At 43.8% G+C, this 18,822-nt stretch overlaps 1 protein-coding gene across 4 annotated transcripts in view; it reads right to left on the reverse strand.

Annotated features, from left to right (window-relative positions):
* Positions 1-9,453: 9,453 nt before the first annotated feature.
* Positions 9,454-18,822, reverse strand: part of SLC25A28 (solute carrier family 25 member 28) — a 30,897-nt gene continuing 21,528 nt past the window's right edge. The window contains exons 1-4 of one of the 4 annotated variants that reach the window (XM_029932356.1): positions 18,301-18,591; positions 12,477-12,705; positions 11,483-11,539; positions 9,454-10,291 (exon numbers count right to left, since the gene is read on the reverse strand). In XM_029932356.1, the coding sequence (XP_029788216.1) occupies positions 9,774-10,291; positions 11,483-11,539; positions 12,477-12,705; positions 18,301-18,309 (813 nt within the window). In that variant the 5' untranslated portion in view covers positions 18,310-18,591 and the 3' untranslated portion in view covers positions 9,454-9,773. Of the gene's footprint in view, positions 10,292-11,482; positions 11,540-12,476; positions 12,706-13,920; positions 13,997-15,582; positions 16,220-18,300; positions 18,592-18,822 lie in introns of those variants that run through there. The other 3 variants (XM_029932358.1, XM_029932357.1, XM_029932359.1) reach the window with 3 other exon arrangements.

Below are 18,822 nucleotides of genomic sequence, written 5' to 3' on the forward strand. Positions count from 1 at the left end.
GCTGGGCCTCTTGCCCTCACCTCTACTTCCATTCCTTGGGTTCTTTGTCCAGGCAGGCCAGACTCAGCTGAGTGACCCTTGAATGAGCTGCATTACTGACCTTTGGTATACCAATGCTAGGAATTTGGTGTGTTTAAATGAACTGGGCTGCAGATCTAGGCCAAAGTGGTGTTTCACGCTGGAGGGTTCTGTTAACAACAGGTATCTGAAACCAGGGAGAAAATAAGGTATAAGGATCCCCCAAATAAGAGACCAAAGAACTGGCTGACAGCCCTTGGCTGTTGGCTGTAAGCAAAGGCCTTAATCTTTTTTAGTATTTGTTTTTTCTTCTATAAAATGAGGATAATTCCTGCCATACTCAACACACAGGGTGCCTGAGATTCACAGTTAAGCAAATTTACAACCCATAGTATCAAGTGGTAGGAAATTCATGGCTTCCCTCACACAGAGGTTGTGAGGCTCCCCTACACAGTTAACTCAATGACCAGCACATAACAGATGCTCAATAAAGCTTTATAAATAAATCTCACTGTTGCTCATAAGAATTCTGCATGTGCAAATGTGATCCTACATCACACAGCCAGATAAACTACGACTTTTTATTTTCATTTTTAAAAAGTGTTTATTTATTTATGTTGAGAGAGAGAGAGCACAGCTGGGGAGGAGCAGAGAGAGGGAGAGAGAGAATCCCAAGTAGATGCCATGCTGTCAGTGCAGAGCCCATCACGGGGTTTGATCTCACGAATTGTGAGATCGTGACCTGAGCTGAAATCAAGAGTTTTTGAGTCAGATGCTCAACCAGCCTAGCCACCCAGGCGCCCCTTATTTTCGTTTTTATTATCCTGGTTACACTGCTCTCTGTTCCAACCCAGGCAGTTACCTCCCCTCCAGGTGACTTTAGTAATCTCCCTGCCTTCCTCCTTTTATCTGGCCACTCCACAATTCAGCTCCACACAGTCTCTTCCTCAAACATCATAATCATCTCATTGTTTCTCTTGAAAAACAGTGTCTTTTATGGGCACATGACCTCAGCACCCTCCATATTGGTCTTTGAAGCAGCCCCCGTTCTCTGCTGTTGGCATCAGCCATCTCTTCCTCGCACCTCTGCTTATTGCTTGAGCTCTCACTGCCGTGTAGAACACCCTGGTCTTTTCTCTCACCCTTCCTCAGTCTCAACCCTTCATAGCTGACATCAGCTCCTTCCTTTAGGAAGTTTCCTGTGGTTTACCCAACCCACAGACCAGTCAGTTTATATGGGCTCAGTTTGCATTCTACAAGTTTGCTTTTGTCTGCCCATAACTTCTACACGTTCTTTGAGCCATGTGGCAGGGACTAGGTCTTGGGTTTCTTTTGGATTCCCAGCTGTACACATCCCAGGAGGCTGGCCTTGACCATGAGGCTCTCAACTCATCATCTACGTTATAGGCCCCTTTTTAGCAGCAGAAGTCGCTTCAGGAGTGATGCCACCCTCCCATGAAACATCTTATGTTGAATGCCAAGGTGGGTCCCTACCTCCCACCACACCCAGGAAAGCTTTCAGCTGGTGCCTGCAAGAGTAAACCCTGCATGACTCACAGCTGTCCCACTCACATGTAATTGCTCTTATTTTCTGATTTGGCAAGAACCTTGAAGCCAGAAGAAATCCATGCAAGGAGTATGTCAGAGCCCTGGGTCAATGTCTCTTCAGCAGGCTTAAATTTTTCTCCTAGTTTATTTTTCTGTGTATACCTACAGACAGATGCCCAGGCTGGGTCTCCCCTCTTCCCACCCACCTCCCAGTACTCTGGTTTGGGTCTAGGCTTACCCAGGAAAGAGCGATCCTGGGCTCCATGTGCAGATTTGCTCCCAAGTTTCTCTTCTCTCCTTTTGTTTCTGTTCACTTGGCATTTGTGTGTGTGCTTGGCACTTGGCACAGATGGAAGATAAATAGGAACCTGTCTTCTCTGGAGAGTGCTACAATCTGGGGGAACTTACCCCACTGGTGACAGGCTTCTAAAGAGAGCCTCTGAATTTGTGGTCTCCTCTCACTTCCCTAAACATTTGGGGTTAAAGACCACGTTGAGAATATTTTGAAAGCTATGGATTCTCTCCCACATATCCAATAGTTTGCATAAAACCCAGGGATTTACAGACCCCATGAAGCCCATCCACAAACCCATGGGCCCTGCTCTTAAAAAAATTGACATGGATGAGGCGAAGGAAAAAAAAGCTCAAAACAACCTAAAAATAGAATACAAATAGAAACGAATGAACCTAACTCTATTTCAAATAAATAACATTACCACACTGAAGGGAGAGTAAACAAAAACTAATTGGATTCTAGCTGAAGGAGTTTTTCCTATGGCAGCGTGGGTTAGCGGTCCTAAAGTGCTTTTTATGTCTGGAGAATTGAGCAAATACATAAATATACTGTGGATAATGGGAGCCAGTTCTTGCTGTTAGAGAAGGGAGCTACAGATGTAAAGAGAAGGAAGACTAAAATGAATCTGGTGGTATTGAATTAGAACGGGAGGTATCTGTATGAGTTCATGGTTGTGCGCGTGCGTGCATGTGTGTGTGTGTGTGTGTGTACAGATATAGAAATAAATTAAGTATAAATATCACTTTATATTTCTTATTTCTATCTGCTAAAAGGCTTAGAAGTGGACACTCAGTAGCACTGAGCACACCTGGCATCCAGATCTTGGTTTCTAAATACGATTATGCACTAAAAGGAAACAGGGCTCCTTGGAGAAATGGCTGGTTTCAGCACACAGAGAAGGAAAGTGCTGGATGAACTTAGAATATCATGTTGTTCCAGAAACCAAGGAAATGCTAAAAAGATAGTGGCAATATGTCAAAAGGACAGAGGTATCAGAAGAAGCTCCCACTGGTCAAATCTGGGGCAATCTGAACATTAAAATAAATAACAATGGTAATGTTACCACAGAATTTTCATAGAATAAAATAAGAACCTATGAACTCATAGTATCCAGAATACATAAAGAACTTATGCAACTCAACACCCCAAACAATGTAATTTTTAAAATGGGCAGAATATATGAACAGACATTCTCTAAAGAAGACACACAGGCCAACAGATATATGAAAAGATGCTCAACGTCTTTCATCATCAGGGAAATGCAAATCAAAACCATGAAGAGATATCACCTCACACCTGTCAGAATGGCTAAAATAAAGAAGACAAAAATAACACATGTTGGTGAGGATGTGGAGAGAAAGGAAAGTTTTTTAAAAATTCCAGTATATTAGTTCTTATGCACTGCTGGTGGGATTGCAAACTGGTGTTGTCACTCTGGAAAACACTATGGAGATTCTTCAGAAAGTTAAAAGTAGAACTACTCTATAGTCCAGTAATCACACTACTAGGTATTTACCCAAACAATATAAAAACACTAATTCAGAGGGATACATGCACCCTGTGTTTATAGCAGCATTATTTACAATAGCCAAATTATGGAAGCAGCCCAAGTATCCATCAATAGATGAGTGGATAAAGAAGATGTAGCATATATATACAATGGAATATTATTCAACCATAAAAAAGAATAAAATCTTGCCATTTGCAACAATGTGGATGGAGCTAGACAGTATAATGAATGCTAAGCAAAACAAATCAGTCAGAGAAAGACAAATACCATATGATTTCACTCAGATGTCAAATTTAAGAAACAAAATAAATGAACAAAGGAAAAGTGAGCGAGAGAGAAGCCAAAAAACAGACTCTAAACTAGAGACAACAAACTGATGGTTACCAGATGGGAGATGGTGGGGTGATGGGTAAAATAGGTAAAGGGGATTAAGACTACACTTACCATGATGAGTAATATACAGAATTGTTGAATCACTGTATTGTACTCCTGAAACTGATATAACACTGTATGTTAATATACTGGAATTAAAAAAAACTTTAAAGATCTGCGAGCTCATACTAATGTAAATAAATAAGTACTAAGGAAGAACTCTCCCTTATAGAAGAATACCAACTGATAAATGTAGAAAGAATGAAGTTAGAATTTAATTATTGTGCAACCACTATAGTAATAATTGACAGAAACAAGAATCATCAGTGGATGCTAAAACTTGGAAGTTTGGTGAAGAACAAGATATTTACATAAATGGAAAGCACTCTCTCCAAATTACATATGAGCTACAAAGGGAAATTAGTAATTTCACAGTGGGTTCACCTGGTGAACACAACCATAAGCACTGAATCGGTTAACAATACTGATAAGGAGACAAACTGACCTCATGTGTCCCCGATGTGATGCCCTGAGAGGGCCTCTGTATCATTTCGGTGGTGCATCTGCCAAAACCGCATAGCCTGCATCGAATTGTGAGGAACCATCATGCAAATCAAACTGAAGCCCCTTCTACAGGATAACTGGCTTGTAACTAAAGGGGGAAAAAATCCAGTTCATGAGGTTACTGAAAGACTGAGGACCTGATCTAGATTAAAGAAGACTAATGAGATGTGAATAAATAGTAAGTGCAATGTGTGACCTTGGCTTGGACACTGGATCAGGGGGAGAGAAATAGCTATGAGATAGGACATTGTTGAATCAGTTGGTGACATTTGCATATTAACTGCATCAGATAATTTTGAATCCATATTGTGTTTACACACACATATACAATCTACATACATATGTATGTACATATTTATCCACATACACCCTTGGGGACAGGCTGAAGCTGCAGGTTACAGCTGGAATTTCTTCTTCAGGCAAACTTCAGTTCTGCTCCTAAGGCCTTTCAACTAATTGAGTGAGGTTCACCCAGATTATGTTAGATAATCTTTCTTACTTAAACTGATGATAGACTTTAATCATATTCACAAAATACCTTCACAGCAATGTCTGGATTAGTATTTGATTGCAATACTGGAGACTATAACCTTGCCACGTTGTCACACAAAAAACTGGCCATTACATAATCCCAGCATCTACCCCACGGCTCTACCTGCTCAGTATGTGTTTGTGGAGTGAAATGGCTCATTTCTAACCATTTTTCCGGGCAAACCTCAATGTCTGACCACAGCCACTCCACTGTCAGCAGGTGGTTATCAAGCACAGTGCAGGGGATGATACCAAAAAGGCACGAGTCTATGGATCCCCTAGTCTAGGGAGACAAAACACAGCCAGACGGGTACAAGACAGCTTACAGGTGCATTCCCACTTGAATGCCTAAGCTACCAAGTCTTATCCATCTTCTTGTTACTACCTTTCATAGGTTCCTCTTTTCCAGCTGTGGCAGCCCCTTGGCTGGAGTTCCTATGTCTAGCTTGCTCTCCCTCCAGGTTGTCCTATGTCTGGGCTGTTGGTGGAGTTGTCCTTGGACATGACTTTAGTCATCTCCCTCCCTGCCTAAAAACCACAAGAGCCCCTCATTAGTCAAGTCAAGCCTAGACATCTCTGCCTGGCTTTCAGGCTCCCCATAACCTGAGTGACACGACAGCTATCTTCATATTGGTGAAGGGCTGTCAGAGAGAAGAAGGATTAGTCTGATTCTCTGCTGCTCCAGCAGGCAGACAGAGATGATAGATGGAAACTATAGGGAGACCTCGGTGCCTCAATAGAAATAATTCTTTACTTTTAGTGTGTGAACGTGGGTTGCAGGGGTGGGTGGGGTAAAGGTTGTATTTCTGGAGCTCAGTGATGTAAGGAATATTGTGTGCGGCACCCACAGGATTTCTTCTCTACTTACCAGTCACAGGTGGCAGGAAGTCACAAAATACCGCACATCCAGTCCCAACATCAGTCGTGTGAAATTTATGATCGTTTCGACAGACTATTGTTTACCAAGCCTTCTAAATCACAGGAGGAATATTTTAGATTCTCAAGAAAATATGTGTTTGTTTTGAAAGCCTCGTGTTTGTGTGGAATGTTTGTGTTAGAGAGAGAGGCAGGAGCCAAATTATGTAAAGCCTGGTTGGCCACGGTGAGGAATTTGGCAACTGAAGCGGGGCAGGGACGTGATCCTAGAATGGAAGCAGGAGACCATGAAGAACGAACTTCATAACAGCAATGTCACGGATGGCCTTGAGCAGCAGTGAGCTCCCAAACACAGGAGTGGGGATGGGGAACCAGTGTCAGGGATGCTGCAGAGTGCGGTTGGACCCCAGGAGGTATGCTGAGCAAGACAACTTCTAAGAATCCTCCTACCAGGCCCACCTTCCTCGCCCCAGCCTCAGAGCTCTAGCCGGGATCTCTGCAGTGTCTGCCGAGAGGTGGCGCCAAACAGTCTCCCCACTCAGAATCTCGGGCACACCTGCCTGCTCTCCTTTCTGGCATTCAGATTCTTCATACCCACAGCAATGCTCTTGATCATAAATTATTACAAATGGCAACAAGCGACTGATGGAATAAGCTATTGTACATTCACATAATGGAATGTCGTGTAGCTATTTCCAATGAGGTGATAGAAGATTTCATGTGGAAAGAGGGTACCGTATACTATTACGTGAAAGAAGCTGGTCACAGTGAGACCTGAATTTTAAATATAAACCAAAAACACATAAAATACTGGATGATGTGTACATCAAAATATTGTCATATGCTCTGGGTAATGGGATTGGAGGTTATTTTCTTTTTATCTATTTTTCTAAATTTTATAAAATTAGCATGATTTGACTGGTACCGGCTTTTACGAAAGTATTTTTAAAAATATTTTATGTGTTTTTGAGAGAGAGAAACAGAGTGAGCACGGGAGGGTCAGAGAGAGAGGGAGACACAGAATCCGATACAGGCTCCAGGCTGAGCTGGCTGTCAGCACAGAGCCCGACGCGGGGCTCAAACCCACGAACCATGAGATCATGACCTGAGCCGAAGTCAGACACTTAACTGACTGAGCCACCCAGACACCCCACGAAAGTATTCTTTAATTCTTGAAATGAACTCTGACCTACACTTATCTTTTCTGTCTCTAAATCTTTTTTTCTTGTTGGTTTTGTATAAACCAGCACATGGTTGTAATCTGTCTTGTATTATTCTAAGATTGTTTCATTCACGTTAGTTTTGTCTCTACAATTAAGTTTCCTCTGGCTAAACTGGTTTGGTCCTGGCTCCTTAAGGTACCATGTGACTTACCAGGCTTTCCAGAGAGAACCTAGACTTGGGAATACTCCCATCACCCACAGCTCTCGTGGGGTTGGAAGTGAAGATTGGTTCCTGACCCAGGTATGCAGGAACCAAGAACGTTCAGCCCTATCACCCAATCTGCCTCTGTCTCCTCTGGTGATTGGATCGAGAGACCTGAAGAACCTAAGGGGCTGTCTGACTTCTAACCCATCTGTCCTCTAGCAGCTAGAGCACATGTGGAGATTGGAAGGTGACTTTTGCATTCTTTTCTCATTGTTTGTGAACAACATCAGAGCCGAGAGAATCTTTAGAGACTATCATTCTTTCAGAAGTTACCCTGTATCCTATTATTAAGAAATGGCCTCGTTGCCACAGTGCCCACTGCGCTCTGGATACCCTCCAGGACAGGAGCTTTATAAAGCCTACTGCAGGGACGGATCTGCAGAGCCATCCCTTTGTTCTCACGCCCCCGTCTGTGCTGGGAGGCAGCTACTCTCTTACAGTTTTACTAGCAGACCCTCTCAAATGACCTCTGCAATGATTGCAGCATGCTCTTTTTACTCCATAGGCCACCCAGTGACCACAATTTAGGACTGTTAACATCTCTTTTCCATCATAAACCAGAGGGGGCTGCATGGCTTCCTTAAATAAGGCTTAGAGCAGGAGACCCTGCTGTTTCCTTGATGGTTTTTCTCAAGTGCATTCAGACTTGATTCTCCATAGATACTTGAAGGGCCAGGGGTGGAAGAAGGAAAAGATTTATTCTGTAGTGGATTTCTATTGCTTCTGCAGCCCTAACATCACTCCGGTCTGGCACCTTCTCTGTCCCCCTTGCCACAGTCCTGGTCAAGACCACCGAGATCACCGTGCAGCCATGCCTGCAGAACTGTGACAGCCTCCCCAGGTCTACCTGCCCATCCAGCCTTGCTCCTCTAACCCTTCCCAGAGAGCCTGAGTGATCTGCTTAAATTGTGAATCTGATCATACCACATCTCTGCTTAAAACCCTGTAATGCCTCGGTACTGCCTTCAGGATAAACTCGAAACTCCTTAGCATTGCTTTTAAGACTCAGCTCCCGCTTAGCTCTCCAGGTGCATGCCTTGCCCAGACTGTCAGCCCTTCCAAATCCCTTGTGTGCTGACCCTGGACACTTCTTAATTCTCCTTTACCTCCAGGTCTTTGTCTAGAACATTGCCCCTCCTCTCTTCACCTGGTTAGTTTATTTGCCTTCCAGGTGTCGCCTCAGATGTCACTTCCTCCAGAACCTAACCCCAGTCACCCAAGGCCAGGCTGGGTATTCTTATGCATGTTTCTTGTCATTTTATCTTACAGGTACCTGTTTACATCTGTCTTCCTCTCCAGACAATAAGCTCCTGAGGCCTGGGTTGGTTTTATTTATCACCATCAGCCCAACACCAGTGTCTGAAAAAGAGACACTCAATAGTTATTCAGTGAATGAATAAATGAGTGAATGAATGAATGACAGATGACGTAACAAGGATGACAGCTGGACTTTCTTGGAGGTAAATTTCTACTCTGTGCACTGATGAACTTGCTAATAACTGGTGATATCCAAAAAAAAAAAAAAAAAAGAACAGACCAAGCCACAAAGCAGTGAAAATCCCATCCCTGGAAGTCTGCAGACAGAGCCTACAAGGCCCTCGGGAGGGGGCTTCTTCAGAAGGCAGGTGGGGGTGCATGCCTTCTGTTCATTGTCTATCTGCCGAAGGCACAATCAGATTCACTTCGGAGAGCCAAAGATCTGGGCTGGGCCGTTGGCTCTGCATTTGCTGTGAGAATAGGGGCAAGAGGCAGCCTCTCTGAGCTGTCCTTACCTGTGAAATAGAAATGTTTGCACTGCCTACTTCACAGCTTTGTGAGAGCAAAACGTAGTCACACACACTAAAGTACTTTGTAAAAGTCTTAAGGCCCAATGAAAGGTCTGATTATTTACCACATAATCCTTAGGTCTTGCAGCTTCACTAAATAACTCTTGTTCTGCAACTACCTTAGAAAACAAAGTGCCACGTGCCAAGTTTTACTTTGGCAGGCAGAGCTGAGAGAGCAGAGAGGTCCGCCTCTTCGTGAGATGCCACTGTCCCCTGGAAAAGGCAAAAGTGGGCATCAAGGGCACCTGTTTAGCTAGGATCTGTCAAAAGCCACTGTTCCTGCCATCAGGGAGATTCCTTGGAGCCTAATACTGAAACAAGGGAAGTAGGGTTCCAAAGTCTTGAGTCACTGTGAAAATCAGCAGGAATCTAGACCACAGACATACGCAACACAGCTTCCGCTTGGGCCCCCTGACTGATGCCTAAAGTCAGAATATGTAAAAGCATTTCACTTCCCCTTTGGCATAACAAACCCAATGAAACTATTTAATTTAAAGGCTTTTTATTAGGAACCAGGGGAACGAGCTGCTTGTCCCTCTATAACAGTCTAGAGCAGGTCATCAGGCCCAGGATGGAGAGAGGTTAGCAAAGGTGCTGTGGTGTGCTTTGCTGCACTTGCGTAGGGCCTGGAAGGAAAGGTGGCGGCAACGGAGGCTCGCAGGAGCTGGTGTTGACCGAAACCAGCCTCCACCTGCCGTCCACCTCCACTCAAGGCTGGATGGGGCATGCCAGGAGACGGAACGTGGCTGGAGCAGGCAGGACGCAGCAGTGCTGACCCCCTGGCTGTGTCGTGTGCTACTTCACTTCACTTGCCTGCCCTCCACTCTTCTTGCCGTTTGGTGATTAGGTATTTGAAGAACTCATACACAGACCATGCAATGGCTGTGGAGGGGATCTGGTAAATTACTCTGGCCTGTACCCCTCGGAAGTAGGCAGTCACACCACCTACTCGATATACCGTCCTGAAGGCACTAGCCATGCCTGTGATATGTCCTGTGATGTTTGAGTTCAAAGCCAGGGATTCCTGGGTGTTGAGCAGTGTTTTGCAAACGTCCAGTGGGGTTGTGGCAGCGGCAGCTACAGCTCCTGCACAGGCTCCAGAGAGAACATGGGAGCTGGGGTTGTACCGTCTCTGGGGGTTAAAGTGCTCCTGCAGGAATTCATAGGTCATGAAGTGAATGGCTTGGAAGGGAACATTCATGGTTAGCTGGGTGGTGTAGCTACGATAAAAGGCGCTGGCCCCTTCATTTTGCCACACTGCCCGTACACAGTCCGTCACCCGGTGGTATGGGGAGTTGTACATCTGCATCCTCTGCTTGACCACTGGTGGTGCCATCCACAAGAAGGGAGGAAGGAAATGACGCCAGCAAGCAAGCGGTGAGCAAGAGCGTCCAGATTCAGAGTCCCGAGTCAGCGGGCCGGCCATTGGAATGGAGAGAGGAAAAAAGTACAAGTGAGCTATGGGTCTAATAAGTTAAAGTTTCCCTTTTGTTGAGAGGAGGGGATAGGAGAAGGGTGATAAAGGACCAAAAAATAACAGACCCACTTATAGTTGGGTTTCTTTAAAACCACCCAGTGAACACACAGGATCTATCTATGGTTTAGAAACTCCAGAAGGTTTCCTCGAATTAAGTACCTACCTATTATTATGATCTTACCCTTTCATAAAACCCAAGGGAAGAAATGGCTCCGTGGCAGTGAACATGATAATGAACACAGAGCCCTAACAATCCCAATCCTCAGGTATGCAGAGCACCCGACTCTTACGACAGGAGGATGGTTCCCCTCCTCAGGAGGACAAGGTCTACCAGAAAGAGAAAACTGTTCTTAACCAAGAAGACTGTGGCTTTAGTTTCCAATCATCTACTCCCTCAAATAGATTAACATTGTGTGAGCTCTGGATCTTCAGCTTAGCTCTGCCCGTAGCTAAGCTGATCGAACCATGGCCTTGGCCAGCCAGGTTAACAGGAGCCGGAGCTTAAGGAGCATGGCAACCGTGCTATCCCTTCACGTTTGTCTGAGTACCTCATTCTCCAACTCAGAAGCCAAGATCCAAGCAGCCGTGCAGGAATTGAGTTCTACAATTTACCCTTTCATTCCTATTTTGACTATCTTCATTCTAACAAGAATGGCAGGATTTTTAAATGTCAAAATCCATCTTCACCTCTTTGAAAAAAAGTGAAATAATCTGTTAAATTTTCAGATGAGATCAAATCCACTATAAAGAGGACTTCAGAGAAAGCCCAGGAATAAACCAAGAAGAGCCCTCTCTGTTTTCAGAGAAGCCCCAAAGATGAATTAAATCTCAATGAATCTCTCTCCTAAGGGGCTCCTCCAACCTACTGATGATATGGGGGGAGCGCCCTCTACTGGCAAGATACAGTAACACAAAAGGATTTTCCCCACCAACATGGTTGGGGTGCTCCCTGGCTTTCCTCTGCAAACCAGAAATAAAGGAAAAGCCCAGAGATGCAGTGCAGTGGCCCACAGTGGGGAAGGCGGAGGAATTATTACCTTCTGCTGGATTCATGGCTGCGTCATGCAGCAATGTTGCTACACACCCGGCCGCACCTGCAAAGGAAAAAACAATCACCATACATGAGGCCAGGAGAGGGCAACTGATTAACTGGGTACCAGAGTGAAGGGAGTGGCTGGGCTAACCAAGAACAGGGAGAGGGATTCCCTTGCTCTCAAGCCCCTGTTCTGAGAAATGAAGATATTCATTCCCACAACTTAGTAAGGTCACTTTATGTCCCAGATAGGAAGCAGGTACACTAAACATGAAGGGTGGTGATCAGATCTGCACCACACTATCTCACCTGTCATCCTGCTGCCCCTATGTTGCCCAACCCAACTCTAAACTCTAACATTATCCACCTTGACCTTTCCTTCAGTTCCTGAACCACTGTATCTCTTATCCTTTCCTCTCAGTTTGGTTTTCAATCCCCAGGCACCAGGCTGCTGTCCCTTCCTTTACATCCACATAACCTTGAACCCTCTGGTTTTTTTGTGCAGAAGTCCCTTGGCCCCACCCCAATTCACTTGTTGAGGCTTTGCCGTTTTCTCAACAACACACACTGCCTCTGGGTAGTTAGGATCCTGAAAAGGTGTGGCAAAGAGCTGGGGCTCCATTAATGTCTTTCTTGGGCAGCTGGGTAACGTCTGTTCCTACCCCAGGGAGCAGGACACCACCCGATTATCAAGATATATACATTTCAGTGTGTCTTCACATTACCAGGGCTTTAGAAGTTGATGCAGGGAGATGAAAGAGTCAAGTTGGTAGGTAAGGGAAGATACCGTAACACTTTGTTGAGGTGCCCCAAAAGAGGGGTGGGGTTGAAGCAGCCCATTGTCTGAGAACATCAAGTTTGGAAATCCCTCCCCTATAATCTGGCCTACCCCAGCCCAAAGCTTCAGCTCCAAACCATGCTGAGACTGGAAAGCACTGACAGCAGCAAAGCCCAAAGAGTTGAGAAAGTGGGGTAACCAGCACAGGAAGGCTCAATACCATTGGCAATATGGCTATTGCCCCCAGGGTGGATTATATCACTCAATGTCTTTTTTAACTTTTCGTAGCAGGCAAAATAGAGGGCATGCGCAGGCCCTGCGCCTGTTGCTGTGACGTTTAGCCCCCGCATGGGTCTCCACAGGCCCTCCGTTCTTATAATCCTCCAGAGTGCCTCCAACACATTTCGATAGCGGGCAGCTGGGTCAGGCTGTAGGCTCTGCATCCGGGTCTGAAATTACAGAAAGAAGTGCAATGTCAGTGATGCCAACTTCTCATTCAGCTTCCCAACTCCAGCACTCAGGTCTGAGGCACTCCTCTGTGGAATCATGCCAATGTGCAGGTGTGATACCTGGCATCCAGTTTTACTTCCAAATCCATGTCCAATCTTTCCAGGGCTTGGACTTTTTACTAGTCATCTATGAAAGCAACACCATTCTTGTCTCCAGAATATAACTGCTTAGGAAGTGTCCTTGAAGTCTGAAATGATTCACAGCCCCAGGAACAAATATCAAGCCTGTGTTTCAGGAGAAGTTGCTTTTGTGCCTTAAACTCAGGCCAAGAGTTCTTTACAAATGGATTCTAAAGTCAACTATTTACTGTCTACAACATTACGCATTGTTTCTGAAGGCTGATCCTGGGCCTGCTTCCTGACCACATACTACACTGACTAATGAGACGTTCATCCTTTCTTACATCCCTGATGATTATCTGACTTTCCTGGATTATTTGACATTGGCAGCTGGGCCCTGTAGGTTAAACTCTTGGTAGAGGTAGCATTTGTAATCAATGCTGCTCTAATTTCCTGGGAAAGAACATTTTCCCTGAAAACTATGAAAGGTGGAAACTAATCTAGTCTCTAAAACTATAGGGGCTCTCAGATTTCTAAGCTGAATGAATCCCAAAATTGGCATCAAATAAAATCAGTCTCCATGAAACAGAATCCATGGAATTTCCAGAGGATTCACTGATTGGGACAAAAGCACACGGCAGACACTTTGTATAATGTTCCTGGACAAAGTCTATTTGGAATTTGGAAAATGAATCCTTTCAAAACATTCCCCAAATCACAGACCCTCAGAGGAAGATGTGTCTTCCAATGAAAAACTCTTGTCTGTTGATCCATTTCAAGATTAAGGTAGCATGGAAACTAACAATATAAAATCAATGTCCAGTGCCTGGAACAAAGTAAGCACTCAAGATTTGTTTGTTGAATGAATAATCGAACGAAAGAACAGATGAATCTTAGCTGTGTGTATACCAGTTCACAAAGTAAGAAGCAGATGATTAGTGAGCCAGAAGGGCAATTTATGCCCAAGTATAGTTTAAATTCCTACTTCATTCCAATTACTGGTTCAATCTGGATTTAAAAGCTTGAACTTTCCTTTTGCCCATCTGCAATCCAAGAGTATTGCCTCTTGTCAAGAGCATGGGGGAAAAAACTAACCAGATTAACAGGTCCTGGTTAGCTGTAAGCAATCCACATTCTTCTAGTTAATTTCTCGTCTGCTACCAACAAAGAACTGGAAAGTTAAAAGGTTAATTACTGTAAATTCAATCAGAAATACAGTTACCACTTATTACAATTTGATACATTCATTCTCCAAAAAAAAAAAACAGACATAAAGTTCCAATAAAGCATGTGCTTATGGATCTTTCCCATCATCCACGGGGTATAAAATCCATCAGAGGAGTTATTCAGTGACTACAGGTCTTTGCTGGCCATGGCTGCTGATTGATAAATTGATTCTGGTGGCTTACCAATTATGTGTTTCCATTGGTTTGTTCGAAACTGTTCTTGCATAGGGAGAATGTTCAGAAACTGCATTGCTCTGCTGAAGTCTGTGGCATTATTTGGAAAACCAGCCTTGAAGGATCTGACGTCAGAGATGTGGAATGTTTCACCCCCAAGAGAAACCTGGACTGTAAGTTACTTTGAACGTATTATACAGACCTCTAAATCTAATTTACAATTCTACTTCACTCTAATGGAGAGGAACTGAGCATAAGCTATGCCAAATATAAAAATGAATACAGCTCCCCAAGTTTGTGGGCTAATAAACCTTTCTTTTGGAGAAAGATGAAATCTCTAAGAATTTATGAATAGCCTTTAACATTAAAAAAAAACCCACTGGCCTTGAAGAAAAGCCAAATGAACTAATAGGGAGGTAAGTGGTTTGGCAAAAGACAAGCCACATTTGAGTCAGAAAGCCTGAGTATGAGCCCCAGCTTTGCTAGATGTTGTGGCCTTGGATATGTCACTTAACCGGAGTTTCAGCATTGTCATCTACAACATGAGACTCAACGGCTCATGGAGCTACTGTGGGGATTCAGAGAGGCATGTAAAAGCCATTGGTAATTTATGAAGCACTACAAATATAAGGCTTTCTATTGTATTCAAATACAACTCTAGGAAATATTTGTATCTTAGAATGTATAGATTATGGGAGTGTTGTCTCTTATATATGTCATTTACAAATATGCATGGGCAAGTAACTGGTCCTTAGCCACTAATAAATCAGGCTTAATTTTTCTCTTTTTTGTTTTCTTTTTAATATTTATTTTTGAGAGAGACAGAGAGTGAGTGGGGAGCAGCAGAGACAGAGGGAGACAGAGAATCCCAAGGTGGCTTGGCACTGTCAGTGCAGAATCCCATGTGGGATTCAAACTCACGAACTGTAAGATCATGACCTGAATCAAGGTGCTTAACTGACTGAGCCACCCAGGGGCCCATTTCACTTTAAAGTTTCTCTGTGACTATAATGATTTTTTACGTCCAGCTATTAATCTGAAGTTCACATTTAGGACTGAGTACTATTGTAAAACTGTGCCTTGCTTGGCTTTGGAACTCTACTTTTGGGAGGCTGTATGGAAAGCCTGAGAGCCTGACTGAGGTCAAACCATGACTGTCCCATTTAACTTGCTTTTTTTTTTTGGTGCAAAATAATGAAAATGGTGTGTACTTCATGAAAACGCTTCAAGGATTAAATGAATAAATGCATGTAAGGCACATCAGTTAGTGTTTGGCAAACAAGAGCGGACATTTACTGAATAATAATAATTATTAGATACAAGAAAGTCAAATAAGCCAATGTTTCCATTTCCTTACCTTTCATTGGTGAATGTGTAGAGACAACCATTTACATCTGGAGTTTGGCAAAGATTTGTTTCCCTTTGTCACCATGACAGAGCCAAACAGCAGCACCTTGGTGACAGGTAGGTACTTAGCCAGATGATTTTAGAAGAGTTCTGACTGCGTTGGTTGAATGGCCTATCCCTGTAGATAAAGTCTGATGTTTGCCTCTGAGGCCAAGAAATGGAAAAGTGGGATGTGTTTGGGCTCCCAAACCTCCCTATTATGACCATGTAAATAGTTGGCTGAGTAACTATGGCCTGGCAAGGTTATGCTAGGTTCCTCCCAAGGATATTTTAAATCAATTTGACCCTGATAAGTGGCTGGGAAGCACAGGCTTGCATGCCAAGAGGCAATGCCAACTTTCATTTGCAAACACTGTGGTTGCTGTTTTGGCTCCAACACAGATACCTGCCTCTCGTCTTAGGGACAGTTGGGCTGCTCTTCTTCTCCACCACCATTTATAGTAGAAGAGAACTGGGAAGCCCTGGGACAAGTGAACTGGGAAGGTGTCTGAAGGAAGAGATCTGAATTTTACTTTCATGTCTGCACAACAATGCTAAACATCCTAGTGACACTAAGTCCTACTGGTCTCACCTAGTTGTTCTCTCTAGTCATTTAAACCCCAGTATTAATGGCAAATAAAAATGATTCTTCTAAAATAAGCTTTTGTATTTTTGAAGACTCTTGAGCATTTTTTCCTTCCAGACCAAAAAATTATTTCTTTAATATAAGGCTTTAAGGCATGACTGTAAGGTTGCAGGACTAATTTTTTTTTAACAAAAATTTCAAAGCTTATATAAATGAGTAAGAATTGCTCTTCAAAACAGCTTGGAAGGCTAGAAGTAACTTATTCCACCAATGCTGTCATGACGCAAAATATTTCTGGAACTCCTCTTTCAGAAGTGTTTTTCTTCAGTGGGTTTGTCAGCCTCAAGAATAAGTCAGGCTCCTTGCTTTCTGCTCCTACTTCTCTTTGACTCTAATCAGTATTACCCATTTTGATCTCCCACCTTATCTATCATTTTTTATTCTGAATGGTCTGTTACTAAAAAGTCAACCCCATCTCGTCACAGGACGAAGTTTTGCCCTCTTTAAGGATACGCACCCAAATATTCTAGAGGCATTTCTAACAGAGAACTTTATAAAATGTTTACAGCAACAATAGCATTATGTAAATACATGGCTTAAGGAGATAGCCTCCCAAAGTAATAGGACACTTCAGTTAATCAGTTACAGTAATATTCCTAAGTCAATCACATTATTACATTGTGTTTTTCAAGTCATTAGATAATTTCCATTGCTTTCCTTGATCTAGTTTTCATTTGATACCCATCCTGAAACATAGCACCCTAGACCCTGCTAGACCCTGCTCTCTACTCAGAGTCTTAGTGAGGTTACTTTACTTTGCAGTTAGATCATACTAACTTTTGGATATACAGCATAACAACTCACAGTCACTCAACCTAGACTTTATAACATACATGTCTAATTCTTTTTTATTTGTACTTGCCATTTTACATTTTAATACTGTTAGAGCATTAACCGCCCTCTTCTCTTGCATAGATTTTACTTTTTATTTCTATTCCTTCCAGTTGACAAGGGTATTTAAAGTTCTAATATCCATTTTAACCAAGTGCATTTACGAGTTTCAACAGAGATGGCTACTGGTAGGAGTTGCCTTGCAATGTGCTAGAAAACTCCTATCAAATCAACGTCATTCACAAAGCTCAATGAGCACTTTCCCCATTTCCTCATCCACACCACTAATGAACACATGTGACAGTACCAGGGAGAAGCAGAAGAGATAGACTTTGTATTTCCCAACTCAATACTCTCTCCTTCTCAATATGTAACATTTGACTAATTTGAGGAGAAAACACACATCAAAGAGCTGTGAGAATACTGTTTGACTATTACCCCTGGTATATATGTAAAGGAGGCACTGCTGTCTCTCAATATGTTTATTTCAACAGCCCGCTTGAATTTACTTCTCATTCAGTTTAGTCCTTTTAGAGGTTGGTGCCTTTGCTAACACACAAGACTAACTGTAAAGAACAATCTATTCTCTCTCTCTTCACCTAGCTTTCTTCCGAAGCACCTGACTTCGGTACTCACTAATCAGTCTGCTTGGTGTGGTTGCCATTAGCTTTTACTTTCACAGGAATCATGCCTTCATGTTGATCCTATTTCATTGTCTTCACACTTACATCTACTTTTCAAAATCATCATACTTTCCTTTTAGGCAACTTTCCCCTTTTTGTCAACTTCGGGTGGCTAAAGAAATACAGTCAGGTTCATCTCTCGTTTGGGGGCCGCTGTGCTTCCTGCACATGCAAAATCCTAATCCCAGTTTAGTTTTCACGTTCAGGAAATAGGTGGGGTGTCATGCTTGCTGCACAGAGAAACCGAAACCTCCTGAACATGGGCTTTCCCAAATCATTTCCAGTCTGTAACTATAAATTCTGACTGCACAATGATTTCCAATCACTCATAGGTTTAGATTTAGTAAGTAGATCACTTATCTAGCCAAGACATTTCTTATTTCCTTTCTTGATCCAACACTTTTAAGGGAAGATACAGCAAGTTTCTTGTAAAAGCACTCGCCCTGAGAGCATCTCAAGCCATTAAGATCCTTTTCGGGGTCTGATTCACCCCAGTTGGCTTCACCTTAATAAAATTAGTAGCACTTACCTGTTCCATCCCATCCCACCCTATTCCTGTTTAGTCCTGGCTAGGATCCAGACTTTGGCTGACAGACTTTCTTTCCAGTCCCGATTCAGATCTCACTGACGGTTAGAAATGGGTCCTGGTTCCTGACTGGGTTCAATTCCCAACCGGGACCTTGCTTGCGTGGAGTAGCGGTCGAATCGTGTGGTGGTGGCAGGAGCCAGGACGAAACCCATGTCGGCTCCGGCTCTCGGCCAGGATCCTGGCTCGGGACAGGACCCAGGGTCGGGTCAGCCCCAGGTCGGATTCAGAGCCGGTCCAGGTCTCACCTTGACGCAGTCGATGGGATACATCACGCAGTGCTCCAGGATCCCTGCCACGGCGCCCGCCACCATGTGCGTGGTGACAGTGGCTCCCGCCGGCAGCGCCTCGTAGTCCGGGCCGGAGTCCGGATCCTGCCGTACCGGGGGCCTGCAGGCCCCGGCCTCCCCGCCGCCGGCCCCCCGGCCCACGCCCCGCTGCAGCCACCCGTCCAGCAGCGCCGAC

Source organism: Suricata suricatta, chromosome 2 (assembly GCF_006229205.1).
Source record: "Suricata suricatta isolate VVHF042 chromosome 2, meerkat_22Aug2017_6uvM2_HiC, whole genome shotgun sequence".
Taxonomy (NCBI): Eukaryota; Metazoa; Chordata; class Mammalia; order Carnivora; family Herpestidae; genus Suricata; species Suricata suricatta.